The sequence below is a fragment of the Stegodyphus dumicola genome, chromosome X1 (genome assembly GCF_044657685.1).
Source record: "Stegodyphus dumicola isolate Sdum_Otavi_A_Nest chromosome X1, ASM4465768v1".
Taxonomy (NCBI): Eukaryota; Metazoa; Arthropoda; class Arachnida; order Araneae; family Eresidae; genus Stegodyphus; species Stegodyphus dumicola.
Genome location: NC_140780.1, coordinates 114325988 through 114350851, shown reverse-complemented (window position 1 = coordinate 114350851; position 24864 = coordinate 114325988). Strand labels below are relative to the sequence as shown.

At 32.4% G+C, this 24864-nt stretch overlaps 1 protein-coding gene across 5 annotated transcripts in view; it reads right to left on the bottom strand.

Annotated features, from left to right (window-relative positions):
- Positions 1–24864, bottom strand: part of LOC118198679 (uncharacterized) — a 358828-nt gene that overhangs the window by 31605 nt on the left and 302359 nt on the right. For 4 of the 5 annotated variants that reach the window (XM_035370443.2, XM_035370419.2, XM_035370449.2 and 1 more), the window contains 5 exons: positions 19108–19145; positions 17961–18171; positions 13149–13378; positions 10944–13052; positions 1356–1488 (listed from right to left, as the gene is read on the bottom strand). In XM_035370443.2, the coding sequence (XP_035226334.2) occupies positions 1356–1488; positions 10944–13052; positions 13149–13378; positions 17961–18171; positions 19108–19145 (2721 nt within the window). The remainder of the gene's footprint in view (positions 1–1355; positions 1489–10943; positions 13053–13148; positions 13379–17960; positions 18172–19107; positions 19146–24864) is intronic. The other variant, XM_035370428.2, reaches the window with a different exon arrangement.

Here is a 24864-nt window from a genome sequence, read left to right as displayed (position 1 = left end):
TCCGGAATGATCTATAATCCGGACCTCAAAGCTACAAACTTTCTGCGCATGCGTCGCGTTGACGCATGCGCGTAAGACCTTTACCGCTGCTAATTTGCGTGTGCGCGTGCGCAAAATACGTTTACGAATGCGCGTTTAACGTATAACGGACGGGATAAGCTAAGCTAAAATTATCTAATTATCTATTTCAGTTAATGTTGTAGATTGCGTTGTTCCTTAATCTTCGAATTGGATCCGGATTATTATTTTTTGCAGACTGTTAGAGCAATTTTATAAAAGTACGCTTGAACTTTCGATTATGTCAAATAGAATTTCCGATATATATTTACTAATATGTAAAGGATATACAAAGCGAAAGTATCTTTCGGAGTCCATTAAACAAAAAGTGGAATTGCTGCAAAAAATGGATAAAGTTTATCTAAACTTTAATGTTTGTTCATCTAAACTTTGTTTATCTTTAACGCCGCGGCGGCGTGCATTGAATTGGAAGTTGATCTGTCAGCACTATCCTTATCTTAAGGGCAGATGTTTTATTTTATTTGGCTTATAATTGCTTACTCAATGTAGTATTTCATCTCGCCTTTGATATGATTTAAATCAAATGCCTCGTCATTATAATTCGCTTCCGATAGCGAAGAAAGTGACAAAGGTTACTGAAAACGAAAAAATTTCGATTGACAAATTAGTCGGTATTCTCGACACAGCAATTATAGGACTTGAAAAGCGGAACTTTGTAACTGAACAAGAAATTATGTCTGTTTATGGAATTAAAGAGAATGTATTATCACATAAAAAACGAAGCAACTTAAACAACTTACATTGAAAGAAACGTTAAATAAAGTAAACAAATAAATATTAAGCTTTCCTTTTTTTGTAAATTTTGATACCCTTTAGATCATAATTGTTCTTTATTTCGTAAATTACGGTTTCATATTTTTAATTTTATAATTTCTGCATGCCATTTTACCAGATTTAAACTGATGATCTATAATCCGGAAAAATCGATAATCCGGAATCGCCGAAGTCCCGATGAGTCCGGATTAACGACTTTTGACTGTACATCTTTTCTACCTCATTTACCTTCTGGTAGGGAAACAGAAACACGGAGTGACAATAAAGATCAAAAACATAAAATAACTGGCTTGTGAAAAATAATAGTAGTAACCCTAGATTATTATTTTTAAAAAATTCCTAGAAAAAGAAAATTTATTAGGAGGAAATGTGAAACTTGGCTAATCACAGTAACCCTGCAGTTATTTCTGCATTTTACATCATATGCATTATTAAGATGTCTTTTGAATTGACAAATAATGTGCAGGACATTAAAAAATTTTCCAGTTTGGAGATAAACTTACCTTTGAACTTCTCTGACTTTGCTGACTACATAAAGAACTTAAACTACTTGCACTATCACATCTTTCCAAAGTTTTGGACTTTCCACTTTCTTCATTTTGATTAGATAAATCATTCTTCAGAGAAGAAGGCTGCCTAAAAGGTTATACAAAACAATATTTATTTATAATTAAAATAAATTTATAACTAAAAATGGAGTGATAATTGGAAAATTTTGGGTATTTATAGCAATATGCACTTTTATATCATTATTATCAAATAACACATACTAAATACATAAGCTATTAAATAATATGAATTTTTTAACTTCAGTGCTATTTAATACATTTATTTTTTAAGAATTTTATTATTAATTACTATACTTCATTTTAAGGCTATCTGTAAAGAGAAAAGGGAGCTATTTTAGATAAAATAAAGTATTTTGAAGTTACAGGGGGAAATTTGAAGTTTCTAAAAACACAGTATTAAAAAAATTTTGTTCCCCAAACATTGCCCATATTAGCCTTGCTTTCAGGATCATGGTTTGGTTTGGTTTGGTTTATTGATTCATCATAGCACAACACAGAACTTGAAAATTACGGCAAAGCACACTAGGATCATCTGAATAGGGGGAGAGATGCCTTTGCAGAGGACTTTCTAAAAGAAACTGATTTGTATACTTATTACAAGATCATGTTCTGTTGCACTGATTAATTATTTCTAGAAACACATTATGCCATTCTTATTGCCGATAAAAATCTGCCAACCTTGAATTCCAGATTGTTTGGAAAAAATACAGCCAACTCTGTAGATTCAAAATGAGTATCAACTAAACTCTTAAAAAAAAAAAAAAAAAAAAAAAGAAAAGAAAAGAAAAGAAAAAGAAAAAGAGAGAGGTAAAACATTAACCTTTTAATCACCAAATGTGAACTTCCTGACAAACTGTGGTAGTCATGCAAATCATACAAACATGTACTTTGACAACTTCTTAAATTGCACAATACAAAATTAAGCATGCAGAGTATGATTCATCATAGCACAACCCAGAACTTGAAAATTAAAAAGCAGATATTACAAGTTCACTGATGCAAACAAAAACACTCTTTTCCTCTAGATAGTAATAATTTTCAAAATGTTTGTGTTTCATGATATGATGACAAGAGTGCATCAGAGTTTGATTTGAGAATCGTGATATTAAGACACAATAACACGCCGAATAAGTACTAATTCACAAGTCAAACAACAAAAATCAGCGTTAATTTTCAAAAATTTTTTTTTTAATTTTTCACAGGACTAGTTTTGATGGTTTTGCCGAACCACTGTTCTCAGCTGCAAAATTCAGTGAATCCTAGTGCAAATGGTTCGGTAAAACCATCGAAACTAGTTCTGTGAAAAATTTTTTAAAAAAAGTTCGAAAATTAATGCTGATTTTTGTTGTTTGACTTGTGAATTAATCATGATATTGTTCATTAATAAGCAATGCCAATATAGTAGGACAAGATTAATCACCTGTAAAAAGGGTTTGTTTAAAATGTGAAAAAGGGGTTGATAGATCATCATATGGATATCTTGGGCACATTCCATCAATATGTTTGTCTCACAGCTATACAATAGGAGTCTAGACCTTCTATGACACAAGAAGTGGAAGCTGAATAGTCGTAGCCGGTATCCATATTGGACCTCTATTGTAATTAGAAATTGGATTTCTCTTTTACAGAATTCTTATTTGAAAAGAATTTTTATTGGTCATTAGTTGCCATACAAGGTTAAGATTTATATTGTCCAGACATACCTTTAATATTTAATGAATTAATAACTCCAATCCTATGGGAAAATCACTCTGTTTATTTTCTAGTTTTCTGACACAGTAATTTTAAAGACTTTTTTGCAGAGTGTGCCAATCTCTCAGCCTAACTGTTTTTCCACAAGTGATATAGCACTGTAAAAACTTATCTAATTGGATTTCTTTATAAGTAAGGAAGGAAATTCTTCTCAAGAAAACTGTATGCTGTATGAAGAAAACTTAGGCAATAACATCAGGAATACCTAACAGCAGTTCTCTCTTCTAATGACTTAATGTCAATGCTGTATGCTTAAACTTCCAGCTATTCTGTAAAAGAATCGACAGCAATTTAGAAATTTTGACCATAAAATTGTTAACAATAGAGATATGTTTTTATGACTATTTGCTAAGAGTGAAACAGGGCTCTAGATGTATTGCACCTAGATTCTTGGCTGATATTGCAACCTTTAACCTCAGCTACTGTATCAAAATCGATATTGTCCTCCAATGTAAGAACATGAGAGTGCTTTCATTAATTACAGTTCTTCAGAAAACTGTGTAAAGTCGTCAGAACAGTTTTTTTTTCCCCCATTTATCGCAGTCTATTATAATTTCTTTCAAAGACATAGCCTTTATAAGAATATCATCAAAATAAGAAATATTGCCATTTTGCTTGCCAAGTATGCTATCAATAAGATTTTGAACTAATAGGGGAGCAGCTTTAAATTTCATATTGCAAACGTATAACCTTAGAAATTCTTCTGGGTGCAATAGTAGCCTGAGCTTCAGCAGATTAATCATTAACTAAGAGCTGAAGATAGGCTTGAGGAAAATTAGTTTTTCTATAGTAAGTACCTTAAATTAGGTAATAATTAATGTGCACTGTAAACAGGAAAGAGCTGATTTTTACTTGAAAGTAGTCTCCCCCCAAACTGATAAAGAGTTAATAATTTTAGTAAAATGTAACAGTTTTATACCTTAATTTTAAAGTATAAATTGCAAAGTTAGTGAAGCATCATGGAAATAATTTTGATAAAGCTGTGGAATTATTTTTAGTAGTTAGAATATTATAAATTGGATCAGTGCATAAGCAGTTTAAGGGAAAAAAGTAGATGTAAATGATCTGGTAAATTTAGATATACACAATGTTAAAAAGCAAGTTGCAGAATCATATAAATTGGGTAAAAACATGAAAATACTTTTACTATATTTTGCAGGCAATACAGGTCTGTTTATGATGTTTTGAAATTTATTTTAAATTACAAGATACCCACTGTAACACATTAATAAACAAATTGAAAAAAGATTTTAATTAGTCCAAACTTTATATGCTTTACTTTCTTTGCTCATTAATATGTAAGAAAACTTCACAAAACATTATTCAACAGAAATCCTATGGTAGTCCTTACACAGAAAAGAAGCAGTTCAACATTTAAGATAACTCAAGAACAATAAAAAGGTAATAAATTCTTCAAATAGCATTTACTAAGCAAGCAAATTTTAGGAACTCCTCATAATCTATTAATGAATCCAATATCTGATTAAGGATACAATATCTGAATCTATGGATTTGCAGCTTTTTTTTTTTTTGTGTGTGTGTGAAAAATGAGAAAAATTTTATTCTGAGAGTATGGTTAATGCTTCCCGTATATTCAGTTTTTTCATAGCAAAGCATGTGAATGGTCCTGTATCTTAATTCCACTTTGATACTGAATAAAAGACCTCCATGTTGGAGAAATACATTCATTTATTAGCATAAACCTTTTTATCAGGAGCATTGATTAATCACCAGTTGACAAAGGAACTTAAGCTTACTGAACAAGATGTAACACACTGGTCTCATTATATTGCACAAAAATTGAAAAATAGTTTCTATCTTGATAATCACATTACCAGTGTAGAAGAGAAATCAAAACTTGAAGCCTTTATAACCAGGGCCGGCAGAAGCGGGCCCGCAAGGCCTTCTTTGCAGGTGGGCGCAGACCAGCGAACGACACAGTAACTTATCGGGGAAGAAGAAAAATTTTCCTTGAATGCTTACACAGGACAGAGACCATGGGAGTTCGCACCCCTCCTAACAGAAGGTGTTAGGAGGTGTTGCCCCTCCCCACGTTTCCTCTCCAGCTCATCCATCAATGCCTTGTCACCCATCCGTCAATCGTCAGGGATAGTATCATACAAAGAAGTTCGAGTTGGGAATTCACGCTGTGAGCAAGTTTAAATCTAGGTAATACTGTCCTTACACCAACTACATACACAGACGTTGTTCATTACTCACAATGACCCTTCTGCGCATCTGGTACCAGATAACGGTCATTTTCCACGTGTCTAGAAAGCCACGTGTTATGTATCATCTACACATTCCATTTTCGCATTTACTGAGTCACTGAGTGGTTGGCTAAGAAATTTTTCGATGCAGAATAACCTTACTACTATTGGAAAAGAAAAGTTCATTTGATGAAGTACGTTCTTATTTTATTTTACTTAATATAATTTCTATTTATCCTTATTTTATCATTTTTTTATATTTTTATTTAAAATGTATACAGTGAAATACGGCTTTTATTTTTTCCTTGAAAATTTCTGTGAGGGTGGAAAGGGGGGAACGGATTAGCCCTTTCTATCAGGGAAAATTTGCCATTTTGCCATATGTAAGAATGAACACAGGCACCAACTTTTCATTTTCTTCCCGGGAGTTGGAGGGGAGGGCAAGATTTGCATGGACGAAAACGCAAAAGTCAAAAAAAAAAAAAGGGAGGGCATGATGAAAATTATGGCTGAAAATTGGGCCATGTATACTGAAAGGTTGAGAAACACTGGGTTGAGGTAAGACTTAGCTAGTGTTTTTGGAGAGAGAGCTTTGGTGGTCATTGTACACAGAGCCCTTGGCAAGCATTAAGTTTGACCCATCATACGGTCAAACTTTTCCTTATCAATTGTTAGAAAGACGCTAATACTTCCCAACCGCTCAAAAAAGTTATCATAAAGTTTATTTTTTTCATTAGCTTTATTTTTTTTTATTTTTATTTTTTTTTTTACTTTTCATCTTTATTCTATATATTTAGCAGATGTTATGGTTTATTTGTAAAAGAAAGATTAGATATTTAAAATTTAGAATTGAATTTTTAAATTTCAGTGTGAAATTTTGATAACATAGAAACAAAGAAGAAATCATCCGGTGCACAGAATCGTAAACGCAAAGCTGAGAAAGATGCTGCTCTTCAGAAACAGGCAGACGCAATGTCTCATTTCATAAAGAAGATGAAGACTTCTTCGGGCGTAAATGATGCTCACACTGAATCAGCATCAGAATCAATTACAAAGGAACAGACAACATCCAGCCAAAGAACATCAGCTGCATTGGATGAAGTTATTGAAAGGACTGGTGAAACTCCAAAGGAAGGGAAAGATGATCCAAGCATGGAATTAAATAAATCGGAAGTTAGAGATTATCCAGGCAATTCGATGGAAGAGACTGGCATAAATGAAAATTCCTTTCTTTATATTGATTTTGATGATCCTGTAAAGTGGCCAACTCTTAGCAACAAAGTGAGAATGACTTTGTCTGAAATGGGGCCTATTCAAAGGAAAGGTTTAATGTATCCGAAAAGTAATAATGGACGTAAATTTAGTGATACATATTATAACAGAAAAATGGAAAACGGAAAAGTAGTTCCCCGTATATGGCTATTATATTCTATAAGTACAAATTCTGTTTTTTGCTTCTGTTGCAAGATATTTGCATCGGCTGACAGTAGTAGCCTCGTAAAAGGCTATAATGATTGGCTAAATATATCTAAAGCCTTGCATAGGTATGAGATTAGTAGAGCACATATGAAAAATTTCTTAAAATGGAAAGAGCTTGAGAAAAATTTGAAAAATAAAACAATTGATTCCCAAACACAAGAGATGTATGAAAAGGAAGGGAAAAAAATTGGTCAAATGTCTTAGGGAGACTGACTGAGATCACAAAATTTCTTGGCAGCCAGAATTTAGCCTTTCGAGGCTAATCTGATGTGCTGTACCAAAAAGACAATGGAAATTTCTTAAAATTAGTGGAATTGTTTGCAAAATTCGACCCTGTTATGGAATTTCACATAGAAAGAGTATTATGACCTAAAGGTAGCAACAGCAAAGTTCATTATCATTTGTTCATTTGACAAAGATAGTCAAAATGAAATGCTGCAAATTATTGGCAGTAGTATAAGAGAGAAAATCTTACTATGTCTTCGAAAAGCCAAGTATTATTCTATAATTTTAAAGTGTACTCCCAATATTAGCAAAAATGAACAGATGAGTGCCGTCATACGTTTTGTCCTCTGAAGTGATAGAGTGGGAGAAATCAAGGAACATTTTTTAGGCTTTATTAAAGTTGATGATTCTACAGGTAACGGGCTATGTGAGACAGTAATGGAAATGTTGAAAATGTGGAACATTCCCCTTGATGATATGAGAGGCAAGGGATATGACAACGGCGCAAATATGAAAGGAAAGAAAAATGGTCTTCAAAATAACATCTTAAAAATAAATCCTCGTGCGTTTTATGTTCCTTGTGCCGCTCATAGCTTAAATTTAATGATTAACGATGCATCAAAAGTGAATGCAGATACAGTTAGTTTTTTTTCGACAATTCAAGAATTATACAATTTATTTTCCTTCTCCTAAGCGATGGGCAGTTCTTTTAAAAAACATTTCCCGTTTAACCTTAAAACCCCTCTCAAACACTCGATGGGAAAGCAAAATTGAAGCTATTCGACCTTTAAGATATCAACTAGAAGAAATCTATGATGCTCTCTTTGAAATATCCGAAGATGAATGCTTTTCAAACGAAGTGAAACATGAAGCACGAAGTCTGTGTACCAAAATCAAAGATTATAAATTTATTTGTTCCTTGATAGTTTGGCACGATTTGCTTAACAGAATTAATCCTGTCAGCAAACAATTGCAAGCAAAGGGTTTGAGTGTTACACTAGCCTTAAAGGCAATAAGTAATTTAAAAACATTCATTGAAGAATATAGAAGTGATATCAATTACAAAAGTATTCTTGAGAAAGCCAAAGAACTTAGTGAAGAAGTGGATGGCGAGCCACAATTTAAAACTGTTGAAGAAGTCCGAAGAAGGAAAAAGAAATGTCACTTCGATTACGAACATGCTGATGAATCCCCTCAATTTCCAGAAGAGAAGTTTAGGGCCAATGTCTTTTTTAGAATTTTGGATACTGCTTGGACATCATTAAGCGAAAGATTTGATGCAATGAAAAATCACTGCGATAATTTTAGTTTCCTGGGTAATTTCTCAGAAATCGATAACGCAAATTTGAAAATAAAATGTGATAAATTAGAAAAATTGTTACAGTGTGGTGACAATAAAGATATTAACGCAGAAGAAATCTATGATGAAATAGTAGCTTCAAAAGACATTTTTACAGCCGGTATGAATGACCCATTCGATATTTTGAACTTAATTGTGTCAAATAATTTGTGAACTTGAAGATCGTACTGAGAATACTACTTAGCATTCCTGTTAGTTTTGCTAGTAGCGAAAGATCATTCTCCATATTAAAATTGGTCAAGACATATTTACGTCCAAGTATATCGCAGGAAAGACTCATAAATTTAGCTTTGATTGCCATTGAAAATGAAATCTGTCAAGAACTAGATGCAAAAGAAATTATAGAAAAATTTGTAAATATGAAATGCAGAAAAATAAATTATTCTCAATAAATTGTTAAAATCAATTTCAACAAATGCTTTCTTCAAAACTTCCTTCTCCTATACAAAAATTTAGAAAAAAAGGGGGGGGCGACTTCAGCTATTTTGCAGGCTGGCGACGGATAACCTTGTGGCGGCGCTGTTTATAACAGAATGAACTGAAACTATGAAAGAAGCTGAATTTGATTTGAAAGGTTGGGAACACAGCAGTAGGCACTTGTCTACTTGAAGCTAACAAATAAAACAATTTAAAATTATTATAGGACAGAAAAAAATGAAAACCTAGAGATTAGTCCAGAAGGTTTAGCTTTTAGAGAATATGAAATGGTAACTAAAAGAAAAATCTTGTCGGCCCTTAATCAAGTTTTTGATCCCATAGGATCTGCATGCCCCGTTATGTTTTGTTCTAAATTTCTATTGCAGTCTATGTGGAAGACAAAGGAGACTTGAGAAGCTGAAGTAAATAATAATGTAAAAAATTAACCACATTAATCTAAAGATACCCATGATTTAGTGACAGCAATGAGGTTAAATTAAGTTTCTGTTCTTTCTGTGATACCAGTCAACTACAGTATGCTGCCACAATATTCATAAGATGTGGAACAGTGGCTAAATTCCCAATGGTGGAAGAAAAATGATAGGTGCTAAGTTCATGGGAAAACTCTGCTGGAGTCTCAATTGCAAAAAAATTTTTGTGACTGTGAAGATATCATCAGCACTCAACCTTTAACTTAGATTTTCAATGATCCAAGTAATCTAGTTTCCTCGACTCCTAATAGGATCCTGAATGATAGTGAAGATGTGGGAGTACTTTGATCTAAGCTTAGTAAACGCTCAAGACCTCAATAAACATTTGAGCAAGATTAAGATTGAAAGAGTAGCTACAACAAAGACCTCAGGATGAATACTTAGGTCTATACTTAGGTCAATAGTAAGAGTAATAGAGCTCATTGCAAGGCATACTGGTAAAGTTAAAATTGTGCATGTCAAAATGGCATTGGACATAATGTTATGACAAAGTCAATGAATTTGTCCATTGGAAATTGTTGCACATCAATATATTGCCGAATCAATAAAAAATTAATTAAAGTTCAAAAGTAATGAAAATTAAAAGACCACAGAGGACATAATATAACTTGGTGAGACCTTTCAAAAATAATCTGCATGTGGTTGTAATAGTAAAACTTTTAAGAGATTGAACTTATATATTTATTATTAGCAAAAAATCATACTAATGTATAGAACTCATACTTAAAATGTTGAGTGCAGTGCCGGTTCATCGGGACCAGCAGTGAACTTTCAGTGTGACCAGCGGCGAATTTTTGTCTGGCTGCCGTCGGTCCACAAGACCGACAGTATTAAAGTTAAAAAATAAATATAGTCTCAATGAAATGTGATCAAATTTTGTTTTAATGAAATGTATTGAAACATTCTAAACAAAAATACGGCTTAGCTCGCTGCCAGCTGAATGGAAAAGACAGCAAATTCGACGCCACGCTCAACGTGTTAAGATACATTAAATATGACTTTTATATTTTAAGTTTAACCCCCCCCCCCAGAAATAGACTTTTTTAACATTAAAATTGATGTTTATTTCTTTGAAATAACTTGAGGTGGGAGAATGTTAGTTATTAGTAAGCCACACCATTCTAGCCAGTATTTACCTAGTGCAGATTGGCAACAGTGCTCACCTCTCAAATGAGCAATATGTAAACAAACTAATTTTGTACCTGCAAATGTAAATAAAGTTGCTTTCTTAAATAAAGTTATAAATAATAATTTCTTAAATAAAGTTTCTGTAAATAAAATAGTTTTCTTGTTATAAGAAAGTTACATTCTTGCCATTTTCCATGTAATTTACTTAGTATAAGCTATTGCTGTTAAATCTTTACAGCTTAATATTTGAAAATAGATTTAGTAAACTATATTCCAAGTTATTTTTTTAATTAAATAAATTAAAATTGACTATAAAGTTAAAGGATTTGCATCATTGCATTATTTGGAAATAGTAGTTTATGTTTATTTATGTGAATTCTTTCCAGTTTACCTCTTAAACACTGAAAGCAAACATGTCAAAAGAAAATAGGGGGAAAATAAATGAAAAATATATACTCACTCCTTCAGCTTCCTCTCTTCAGTGACCCGGGAAGATATTTTGGGCTTTTTTCTTGAAAACTTATTCTCCTCATTTTCACTCTTCCTCTTCTTGGGTAGTTTATTTTCAGAATCATCACAAATTGTTTTGTCAGAAGTAACTTTAATACTGTTTTTACTGGTTACACTGGAAGCAGGATTAGACTTGGATGCTGATAAAGGTTCACTGACAGGTTTAGAATTCTTTTCTTTTTTATTTACTGAAATATTCTTGCTGTTATTACGATTATTTTTTAAAGGGGGAACTGTCCTGGGTTTATCTTTGTAATCTTTTGACTGAATAGTTTTGTTCTGAATACTTTTTGATGCCTTTTCTTGTGGTAAATTTTCCTTCTTTGCTTCATCAACTGCGGAACGCAGAGAAGATCGAGCTTTAGAAGCCTGCTTGTTTTCTGCTTCTTGAGCTTTCAAAACAGATGGAAGCCTAGAAAGTTTCTCTAAAGGAATGCTGACCATAATTTTCATTGGAATGGCACATTCTGATACACTAGGAATAGGAGAGTCTTGTGGAATGGGAGATATAATTTGTGGAGGCGGCTCCATACGGATTGGAAGATTTGCAATTTTATCTTTTACCTTCATTGCATTTTTAGAAATTTTGCGGTTAGGCTTGGTTTTCTGACGAGGAGCAGAGGAAGACTCAGCCTGAGCAATAGTTGATGCTCTTTCACTACATCGTACCGAACGACGAAGCTTTTCCACATTTTTAACTTTTTCAACATTTTTTGAACTGGACCTACCAGGGCTTTTAGAAGCTCTAGAAGGAGTCGGTGCAGGTCGCTTTAATGGCTGGGTTACAGTCTGTTTATACTCGGGAATAGGTGATCTTTCTGGACTAGGAGAAAAGACAGGTGGTACATTAGAAACTCTTTCACTTTCATTCTGACTAAATGAAGGACTCTGCAAGAAATTTTCGATGGCAAATTTTTTCTTTTTCTTTTTGGCTTCAGTTTTCTTGACTTCAGGTGGTGGCTGCTTTGTAGGTGGCTGCTTTATAGGTGGCTGCTTTATAGGTGGCTGCTTTGTAGGTGGCTGCTTTGCAGGTGGCTGCTTTGCAGGTGGCTGCTTTGCAGGTGGCTGCTTTGCAGGTGGCTGCTTTGCAGGTGGCTGCTTTGTAGGTGGCTTTGGAACTTTACTTTTCACTTTTGAAGAATTTTTTGATGCATTTTTAATGACAGCTGTTTTTTCTTTACTTTTCTCAGAATTACACATGCTGTCCTTCAGTTCCAGTTTTGAACGACGTTTAGTTTCTTCATTCTGATCTATTTTAGTGCCAGTAACAGTAACTTTTGGCTTATTTTGTTTACTTTCATTTGATATTCTACATGCTCTAGTAGGATGCTTAAATTTTGGGGCAGCTGATGATTTTGTAGAAGGAACTGCTTTTAGACCATTTCCACTATTATTTTCAGCACTGACAGTTTTACTTTTTCTTCCAGAAGAAGATGATGATGATGCAGAGGGTTTTTGTGGAGTTTTCATAGTAAAATTTTCATGGGATGATTCAGAAATTTCTGAAGGTATAGAACTAGAAGGTATAGAACTAGAAGGTGTCAGATTATTTCCTGGTACACCTTCCTTTTCTTTGTTAGAGGAGGAATCAGGGAGTTCTTTTGAGGCACACGGTTCAGTACTATCCAAATGAACTAAAGGAGATGACTGGATTTTAGGACTGCACACTTCAACTTTGCTTTTAGCAACACGTTGTTGTTTCCTACATTTATCACCTTGTCCCTTTCCTTTATCATCTTTCACATCAGATCTTCCTTGAACAGCCTCCACCTGTTGTTGAGAGGTTTGGGAAACTGGCTGCATCACATCAATAGAGGCTTTTTCTTCTTGATTATTTTCAGATTGGATTTCAACCCCATTTACCTCAGATGCATCTTCTTTTGTAGAATATGATGGGGTAGGAGGAGTACGTGGTCCTCGAACAACTGGCGGTGCTGAAGGTGCTGGAGGTGCTGGTGGTGCAGTATGCACTGGAGAAGGTATAGGACTTATTATATCACTTTTTATATTCCCTGGAGTATCAAGCTCTAAAAGGTCAGATATAGGATTTGGCATACTACTATAAAAAAATAAATAAAAATAATAATTAGAATGAAGTAAACTAACTTAGTACACTTATAAAATAAGGAATCTTGATAATGATTTTCTTACTCACCCAGCTAAGTAATCCTTGAGATCATCATTGTACCCACGAAGAATTCCAGCCACAGATTCGTCATCAACTAAGCTAAAGGATTCTTTCTCTTCAGTGGGAGGAAGCAAGGGTGGTTCTTTTATGGCAGTATCACTGTTAGTTTTGGCATTGCATGGTGTAAAGACGGCTGGGGTTTGGTTTCTCCGGGTTTCACCAAAGAAATTGGACAAGCCCCACATTTGAAGAGGGGCCTATTAAAAAAATTTGGTTTAATATAAGCAAGAAATATAAAGGAAATATACATCCACAAGTTCATAAATAAAATTAAAATTCTATAAACTACTCATTAAAAGTTTCCCTGCAAAAGCTGGCTTGAATGAAAAATTAGAGGAATGCATTCTCTTCTAAATATTATACAGTCAAAAGTCTTTAATCCAGACCTCAAAACTACAAACTTTCTGCGCATGTATAAACGCATAATACCTTTACACATGCGCATAATACGTTTACACATGCACATTTAATGTATAACGAACGGTATAAGCTAAGCTAAAATTATCTAATTATCTATTTCAGTTAATGTTGCAGATTGCGTTGTTCCTTAATCTTCGAATTGGATTCGGCTTATTTTTTGCAGACTGTTAGAGCAATTTCATAAAAAGTAAGCTTGGACTTTCGATTATGTCAAAAAGAGTTTCCAATTCTGGAGCTGCCAAAGGATCTACAAAGCAAAAGCATGTTTTGACGTCCATTAAACAAAAAGTGGAATTGCTGCAAAAATTGTATAAAGGCATGAAGAAAGTGACAGAGGGGTGATTTGTTTCTGTAACCATTCCGAAATCTGTTTATCAATTTTACGCTGCTCTGCGCGGGGGGGGGGGGGCGGACGTGGTGGCGCACAATGAACTGGAAGTTATCTGTCAGCACTATCCTCATCTTCAGGACAGATGTTTTTTTATTTTATTTGGCTTATAATTCCTCACTAAATGTAGTGTTTCATCTCGATGTACTCCAACATAATTTAAATCAATTTCCTCGTCATTATAAATATCAAGAATACACATCAAATAATTTTCTTCTGGTTGCAATTTTCTAATTTCGACTAAGGGTAATGTATGCTTTACGCATGCGCACGTTGAAAGAAATGTTTAATAAAGTAAACAAATATTAAGCTTTTTTTTTTTGTAAATTTTGATACCCTTTAGATCATAATTGCTATTTATTTCATAAATTACGGTATCATATTTTAATTTTATAACTTCTGCATGCCATCTTACCAGATTTAAACTGATGATCTATAATCCGGAAAAACCGATAATCCGGAATCGCCGAAGTCCCGACGAGTCCGGATTAAAGACTTTTGACTGTATTACATTAGCTCAAAAAATCACACTAACTCATTAAACTTAAGTTTTAAAATAAGATAAAATAGTTTACAACTGGAGTAAAGGGCCCATACTGGGGGGGGGGACATACATTAGCTTTTAACTTATGTGATAAAACGGTGAAAAATATATACACAAATTAAAACAATCATCACTGTTTCCTCAAACAAGACATACCAGTGAATTTTGTTCCCAAATTTTGTTGCATGCAATAAAAAGCTAACTCATCCTCTTATTTATGTTCATATCATAAATAAAAAAGTATTATAAATATTTTTGTGAGCATCTAACTATGTTTTAAGTGCTGTTAAACTTGACACATTAAAATAATATTAAATATATTTTATTAAGATTATTCCCCATAAAATATATAAAAGAAATTATTACTTAAATGAAAAGTCATAGCATAAAGTATTAGAACTAAATCCTATACAATATTTATGAGATATTAATTAGCTTTGAAATAAATACAACAAAATAGTCAGCTGTAACAAGTTTAAAAATTATCAGTTTTAAGTTATTTCTTTAATATTTTAAAAATAAAAACTGATGTTCTGAAAAATCAAATAATAAGTTATTTTAAAATTTAATGGTGAGCAGAATTTCAAACAATACATATAATAGAGTCAGAGTAAATATGAAAAAGAGAGGAAGAAAAATTCAACACTTTGCATCATTAACTATTCATTATAAAACTGTTACCAATACATTATACAAACAAGTAATGTATGGAAAATACATGCAATAGAAGACTGGTAATTTACTATTGAAACAATCAACAATGACACACTCTTTTACCAATCTATAAATGTTCATGATATGAAATATTTTTAAAGATCATCGATGAATATGCACTTCTACTTTTTTTTAATTTTCAGTTCGTGGACACAAAATGATTAAAAATTGTGATTTTAGTATAGTCCTACTATATATATGCTCCAACCAACAAATGCATGGCTGTGTATAACTAAGACTATAGAATAAACATGTAAATGCTGTTAATATCAGGGCTAAAGGGCTGGTTCTTTGGCTTCTAGCACCTGAAGCCGGAAGTAGAGACTGGTGACGTAGCTGAATTCGCTTGCTATTCTTTTGCTTTGAGTGTGATATTCAGCCTTAAGTTTCATTAAGTATTTAACTGAAAATCAAAAAGCTTTGAAGAATCATATACAGTACAAAGTCCGTAATCCGGACTCATCGGGACTTTGGTGATTCCGGATTAAGGGTTTTTCTGGATTATAGATCATCAATTTAAATCTGGTAAGATGGTATGCATAAATTATACAATTAAAATTATGAAACTATAATTTATGAAATAAAGAGCAATTATGATCTAAAAGGTATCAAAATTTACAAAAAAAAAAGCTTAACATTTATTTGTTTACTTTATTAAACATTTCTTTCAATGTAAGTTGTATAAGTTTCTTCGTTTTTTGTGCTAAACGCGCATGCGTAAAGCATACAAAAAAAGTAGTTTGTGGCTTTGAGGTCCGGATTATAGATCTTTCCGGATAATGGATGTCTGGATTACAGATTTTGTACTGTAGTAGATAATATAAGTCAAGATTTTTAGGTCATGAAATTGCATATATTTATATCTGAGCTAGTGATTCATTTTCTTCACAATAACTTTTTAAATATATGTAAATAGTAACCCCATTAACAATAAATATTCATAAATGAATTTATGAAGACTTCCTTTTATGTTAAACCATAAATGTTTGCACAAATAATGCTTTTGATGTTAGTCACAAAATATCCCATAATGGGAAAATTAAATAAAAATATGCAAGCACATTTTCAGAGTATATGGTAGAAAGGCCTTTTTTATCTACTTGATTAAAAAATAATTAAAGCTAATAATAACTTTCACAATATATTAAACCAAAACAAATTTCGCTTTTTTTACTTTTATGTTTCAATTAGTACTTCGAACGGGTCAATCAGATTTTCTGTACATTATTATTATGCAACATCTTTATTCATTATCATGGATTATCAGCATTATTATGCTAAATTATGCATGTTTAAATATATTCTTATATATAAAAAGTACATATTCTGATGATAATTTATTTTTATGCAGAGTTTCACTCATTCCATTTTTCTCATATTAGCTTTCCCTTTCCTTTTAATTTTTTTTATTCTAAAGAGGCGTTAGCACAGAAGGGCTATTTGTCTCAAAACCGGCATTTTGCATCAAATTTTTTTAAATGCCTTATCTCTTTTCAAATTGTTGCCCCCAAATATTATCATCCTATATTATATTTAAAGAAATTAAATAATGAAGAATCTATGTATCTATGTTTCTCACACTGTGAAAAAATGACAGTACCTAGACACATCAAATTTTGAATAATGTAGTCCTCCACAAGAACTTGGTCACCTGGAAGCCTGAAGTTCGTTGAATAATTTTGAATTTGTTTTATTATCTATTTCATATTTTTTAAGATTTTACAAATTTTCAATGAAGAAATTGAATGACTTCAAAGCGAGTAGTGGCAACACACTGTATGAAATAAAATATTTTTATCTCCAGCGCATGAGATTGTTTATCGGATATACTAAAGATATGCTGGTTTTAAATATTGTTAGCCGAAATGCACCTGAAACTTGTACGTATGTGTAAATGAAAAAAAAAAAAAAAAAAAAGGCACCCCTTTGGGAGTAATATAAAATCTGAAAGCTTTCAGATGTTAAAATTTTTATTTATTTATTTACTGAGCAATAATTTTTAAATGCTATTTTCTCTCAGTTTGCTAAAAAAATGTCTTCTGTGTGGTCTAAAAAAATGTCAGTAGGTGAGGTGACGAACCCGGTGACATCACATGACATCCAGTATGCTCTTAAAGAGGGTTTGTGTCAGCATCGTTACCCTCAATGGGATGACCCAACTCTTCTTTTTCTTTAGCCCTGGTTAATATACAATTTTCCTATTCTAATCAACCTGAAATGGTTTCTGGAAAGAATAACTGGTACCATTGTTGCAAATGTGTCTATAGATAATGACTGACCAAAATTTATTTTTTAAAATTTTATTACAAATATAGAGATGCGTTTATAATCTCTCATTGCAAACAGACAAGTTAAGAAGACAAAAGTTTTCAGGTCAGGCAATATAACTGCAGACTAGTAATCTTAATCTTCTCCATGTAATTTATTATATAAATATTATGTAGACATCCATACAAAAAAATTCTAAACCTGAAGAATTTAAGAGAAGCTAGAAGTCATTCATAACTTTGAAATCAACATGAGTTTTTTAACCTTTAATACAATATCATGAACAAAAAAATTTTCAATAGTCTAAATTTCTGAAAGCACAAAAAAAAAAAAAAAAAACACTAAGCATAAAAGATATATATATATATATATATATAAGAACATTATAAACTGAAAATTTTTAAATTCCAAAATTTAAAAAATAATAAGCAGGAAAAATACATACATTGTTACATGGTGTATCAGAGTCATCCGATTCGCTTGAAGCACTCGAATCTGAATCATTTGACTCTGAACTACTATCATCTGAATCACTATCTCCACTTTCTGAACTAGAGGACTCTGCAGGCACAGCAGGCGGCACTTCCATGTTGGTACTATTATTAGGAGCAACAGTAGAACTATTATTAACAGTGGCAGTGGTAGTCACAGGTGACCTGAAAATATATTAAAAAAAAGTTTCAAAAGGCTAAATTAACTACACGTTATAAATCATACATTTTCTGATAAATAATAAAGAATACGAATAATTTTTCATAAAAATTTTTGGAAGCTGTACAACATGAACTTTATAAAAGCTACAACTTGCTTGCAAGTACTCCAAAAATTACCGATCTGTAAAAAGTTAAAAGCTCATTAAACCTGCTTTACAGAATATGTCAACTTTCATTTTTCTCGCCTTACATTTACTGAAAGTAAAGTGATTATGTCTTTCAGGCATGAACTGTCTGACACTGATGTTCAATATTATGTTTTTTTTTTTCAGCAATACAGCACTAGGTACTGTTTTCAGCAATACAGCACCAGATCTTTTGCTAATTGAATATGTATGAGATATGGAAGGCCCCCCAGCACCTTCAAAATGTCACAGATCTGGAGCAAAAATAGAGAAATAGCTGGCAGAATATAATGCAGGATGAGATTATCACTTTATCATTTATTATTAAGATTATCACTATGTAAATTTACCACTCCTTACCTCAATGTTTACAACATGCATCGCTGCCAGGGGAGTTTTACCAGCTACTGATTTCAACATTTAATGTGCAATAGGCATTGATGGGTCCCATTGCCTTGAATATTTACTCAGTTCACTATCTCTGTATGAGCTTTGCACACATTTAATTTCAATAAAAAGAGTCACTTTCTTCATGGTGCTTTTGACTCCCAAACGAATGCACATTTAAGTCACAAATTAATTGATATTTTAATGCAATAGAAAAAAGAATTATGTTTTTAACATTTTGAACTTAAAACATTCAGCAGGAAAATTTTGAAAACAATGTGAAGCATACTACAAATAAAATATGCTTTAAATTTCAGAAATTCAAAAACAAAATTTATATTCTTAGATAATATATAATAAAACTCACTTTAAGTATCCAGCTGGAGTATTTTTCACTTCTTGAACCTATAAATCAAATTATGTATTATATCAAATTTCCGGAATAAATAATAAAATGCAAAATAATCTAACATGCCTTATAACAAATTAAACTTATGTTTAGGTATAAACTCTAAGTTCATGTTCAGCATAGCCATACACAATATATAAAATAAAGATTGCAAGAAAAATACCATAATTAAAAAATTAAAAATGTTCTGCAACAATAAACTCAGACTTTGCTTTCTCTACAGTTCATCTTTACAATACATGAGTGCCGCCAATTTAAAAATATTCACTGCCGATCTTGCTATTAAATATAGTAAAGTTTTAAAAAAAGTACAAATTCACACGTCAAACTGAATGTCTTAAATTCACAATTCTTATGCAAAATATAGAAATTGCACCTCTTCTTAATATTCAACATGCTCATAATGATTAAGGTTTAATTCACTTTTTCCCAAATATCAATGTTGCTTTTCGAATATTTCTTCTTCCTGTTTTCTTTTGCAAGAAAAGTTTTAGCGTGTTGAAATTAATAAAAAAATTGTTTTAAGATCAACTATCATACAAGAATGATTATCCAATATTTCTATTATTTCAATAGAATATAATATCATTACAAATGTTAACTAAGATGACATAATTTTTGAATTTATGTTAATTATGATGAATTTTTTTAATTTTGACATTTATTTCAGAATGTCAGAAATGTGCAATTCAAAAAAATCATATGAAAAATTTATTTTAATATATTTGTTTAATTATTTTCCCAAATTTAATAACTTGACCTAAAAGTAAATTCTTGCATAAGGCACAGGGACGGTAGTCATGATGTGGCATTAAGTCAATGCAAAACTAATATAGTAGAAATAAGCTGGCAAAATATAATGAATGACTGTACAAAATATCTTTAATATTCAGTTATAATCCTGTTACTTAATTTGATCATTTAATTATTAATAAAAAGGTGTCATGATCACAATAAACTTGAACTTTTATTTTAGCATTTAACTGGACACTTTTAAAGCATCTATTTAAACAATGCCTGCCATGCGGATCACCGGTGGCATGCACTCAACTTGGCAACAGTGCTGTGGGGGTCACCAGTGAGGCGACCAATAGTAAAAACACACAATTACAGTAAATATTGATATTGGTAAATTTTTAGCTAGTACCATAGTAACTATAATGTTTTGGAAAGTAATAAATCACAAAAATAGCCTACAGTGCCTCAAGGGTCACCATTGACAATCACCATGGGATTGGGATTATTCAATTATGGCAAAGCACACAAGGGCTATCTGCCTAAAGGAAGGGATGGCTTCGTGGAGGACTTTCTAAGGGAAACTGGCTAGTATACAAGTTACACATGGGGAAAACCATGAAACCGCCCATTCGCAGGATTCGAACCTCGGACCAAACTACCAGTGTTCAGGGTCTTCACCGCTCAGCCGCTGGTGGGCGACAACCACCATGAAAAATGCATTAAACACAATTACATTTCAACATAATATACATTACATAATGAAAAATTCACACTGGCTCCATATGCAAATGACATAAAAAGCGCATGGCAGTCAACATGTTAATCAGAATTTTCTTTCCTTTTAAGAAAAGAGTTTGGTTTTAGTTCAGCTTGTGATAATTATTCCATATTTGAAGACATTTTCTAAAAAATAGCCTTTTTAGAAAGTAAAATCATTTGCTGAATATATTTTCTTCCAGTTACAAAAATGTCCTATTCAATTATCTTAGCTCCATATTCTGATACATAAAGGGTCATCAAAAACAAATGCAAGCTTTTAAAAATGTATTTCTACAAAGCTGTTACACACTTAGAAATGGATCAAGTATGAAAGTTTGGCAAAATAATATACAGTCAAAAGTCTTTAATCCGGACGTCCATAATCCGGAATGATCTATAATCCGGACCTCAAAACTACAAACATTCTACGCATGCGTAAACGCGTAATACGTTTATGCATGCGTGTTTAATGTATAACGGACGGTATAAGCTAAGCTAAAATTACCTATTTAAGTTAATGTTGCAGATTGCATCGTTCCTTAACCTTCTAATTGGATCCGGCTTATTATTTTTTGCAGACTGTTAGAGCAATTTCATAAAAGTAAGCTTGAACTTTCGATTATGTCAAAAAGAATTTCCGATTCTGGAGCTGCCAAAGGATCTACAAAGCGAAGGCATGTTTCGATGTCCATCAAACAAAAAGTGGAATTGCTGCAAAAAAATGGATAAAGGTATATCCTTTGTTTCTCTAACCATTCCGAAATCTGTTTATTAATTTCCCGCTGCTCTGCGGAGGGTGGGGGACATCGCGGCGCGCAATGAACTGGAAGTTGATCTGTCAGCACTATCCTCATATTCAGGGTAGATGTTTTTATTTTATTCTGCTTATAATTCCTTACTAAATGTAGTATTTCATCTCGATGTACTCCGTCTTTGATATGATTTAAATCAAATTCCTCGTCATTATAAATATCACGAATACACATCAAATAGTTTTCTGGTTGAAATTTTCTAATTTCGACTATGCGTAATGTATGCTTTACGCATACTTGCGTTGAAAGAAATGTTTAATAAAGTAAACAAATAAATATTAAGCTTTTTTTTTTTGTAAATTTTGATGGCCTTTAGATCATAATTGCTCTTTATTTCATAAATTACGGTTTCATATTTTGAATTTTATAATTTCTGCATGCCATCTTACCAGATTTAAATTGACGATCTATAATCCAGAAAAACCGATAATCCGGAATCGTCGAAGTCCCGACAAGTTCGGATTAAAGAATTTTGACTGTAGTTTCGAAGAATGTGGACTATAAACATGAATAAGAAGTCGAAAATGTAGATCAAAAGTGGTGAACCAAATGTTTTTACTGCTGCTGGAAAGCTATAGGCTTGCATTGCAGCACAGAACAGGCTCTCCATCCCCCAGAAGATGCAGTCTTCTCCCAAATAACTTATTTTGCAGGATTTTTTTTCTGTTTTATCTCTTTAATCAGTTATTACAAAGAGTACCAGGGCTATTTTTTTAAGGGAAGGAGAGCCTTTGTGGAAAACATTTTGATAACAACTGGCTCACATTCCTGTCACACATGGAGAAAACGGCCCAATATTTTGCAGGAATCAGTCAAGAAGAGTATATACAAGCAAAATGTCCATAAACCACATCAAGATGACTAAAGGCAACACTCATCGCAATTGCATAATTCAACAGCCTTGTAACAAAATGCAGTTTTGAGGTCTGTTGTGTGAAAACAGATTCAAATATTACTACCTTTTAAAGTAAAACAAAACTTTCAGACTTAACAGTTGAATTATTTCAGTACGTTTAGCGGTTTTAGAACAATATGCTTTTATAAACGAAGGTATTCTTTTTCGATACACAGGTACACAACGCAAAAAAAAGAGGCGGACAGGTCTGTATCTCCCGTTCTACTGGGCCGATTGACAAAATTCAAATTGCGTTTTTCATGTCTCGAAAGCGCGACTTAGGATATATATTAGATTTATATATAGCATTGTTCTAACATAGGTATTTTGACACAAAATCGGACTTATGAAATAACATACCAATTTTTTCCGTATTTCGATTCTACAACTCAAATTATTCCTAGATATTAAATTTTGTAAAATTTGGCACAAAATTTACAGAAAAATTCAAAAATTTATCTTGGCGCAATTTGTTCAGTTTGCGCCAAGAATAATTCACTTGGCGAACTTCTTAATATATGGCAACCAATTTTACTTTTTCTTCCATTATGCCGGAGCGGAAAAAGCCCCTCCTTCTTACCTTTTTACATTGTGCATGAGAGAAGAACAAAAAACCACATCGTTCCTACTTTCAAATAATTTTAGCAAAGTGTCTAAACCACATTTGATATTTTATCGCTTTAAACAATATGCCAATTTTCAAAACGCACCAATATATAAAGTCTATACCTTCGGAAGTTTTCAATAAAAAAACTGTAATTTTTTGCAGATATGCTTAGAAATACGTCTACTTTAAGATGATGGTAAAAATTTTATAGAATATAATTAATTTTTTTTGAAAAATTTTAAAAAAATCATTTAAAAATACGAATTTTTAAAATAAATCATAAAAAATGGGTGATTTTTATTTGGGATGAACCTGAATTTCAAAATGTGAAACGAAGAATCAAATAAATTTAATAAAAAAAGAGAGATTAATAAATATATACCACACTCAATTAACATTGAGGAGCTAAAATTTTTAGAGCTATTTTTCAAAAAACTACTCGTGTGATTTTTTTACAAAACTTGGTAGTTTGGCGTAATTTGAGTCGTAGAATGGAAATATGGAAAAAAATCGGTATGTTATTTCAGAAAAGTCAGATTTTGTGTCGAAATACATATATTATAACAATGCTATATATAAATCTAACACACATCCTAATTGCGCTTTCGAGAGATAAAAAATGCAAGTTGAATTTCGTCAATAGGCCTAGTAGAACGGGAGATATAAACTTTTTTTTTCCCCGCAGCAAATGACATGAGAGCATTATCGGGCTATGATTTTCTACGATTTTAAAGTAAGCTACACAAAGAATACCTTCAACATCTATAACTGGCAGATGGAAAAGGAGCTCCATCTCATGCCACTATATTCAAATTGTTTACAGAATTTTGTAGAAGTAGAAATTTTCTCTTGGTTGAAGAACATACAAGAAGTCCTACTAGTCCCGAGAAATTTCATGTGTCGGTCACATGAAAAATTTCAGTTACTGATAATCGTTGCACCTACCAAATTACACAGAAGGAAATTGACACTGGATCCACACCTATACATAAAATTAATCGTGAACCACTATATATGAAAAAATAAGTTTGTCGTTAAGTCCCCAATAAACTAAGAATACAAAAAACAGGAGCATGTCAGAATCAATAAAGAAACCCTAAAATTACTCAATGATGGTGGTCACTAAATTACTTCTAAAATCATAACTGGCGATAAAATGTACACAGCACAAAAAAACAAATGGGACAGTTATATCTTCCGTTCTACTGGGCCGATTGACGAAATTCAACTTGATTTTGACACAAAATCGGACTTTTCCTGAAATTTTCCTGCGCGAAAGATTTGGTATCTTTGTATCATTTAGCTGAGTCTCAAAAATTACACTGCGACCTTCGTATATATTATCAAATTAGTATTTTACTTTTAATGTTTGTTTTCTCATGTCTAAAATCGAGATCTTCTGTTTCAGTTCTTGTAAAACACCTGAGGGTACTTAAAAATAAGAGCAAATTATAAATTTTTTCACAGATAATTCAGGAACTGAATTGAATTATTTGATTATCATAAAGTCGACTACAGCTAAGGGAGTATATGTCTTCATGGAAAACCTTCTAAGCGAAACTGGCTCGTATTCATGTTACACATGAGAAAAGCCAGGAAAACGTCTGTGCAGCCAGCCCATTTGCGAGGATTTTAATCTAGTCGAAAGACCAGCATTCAACATTTTTAATCAATCACCTACATGTTGATGATAAGGATAGGTCTAAATATGCTTATTTCTAAATTGATATTCCTTGTTCAATGCATTGGCTTCTTGGTTACCTCACAAATAGGCGCATTTATGTGTAGCTGCAGCCAAGACTGCAGTACTTCTTCAGTGCATTCTTAATTGCAATTATCACTCCAAAAGTCTGAAAATATCATTATAAAGTCCAAGCACATAATAATTGGAGATGGCAAAGTCT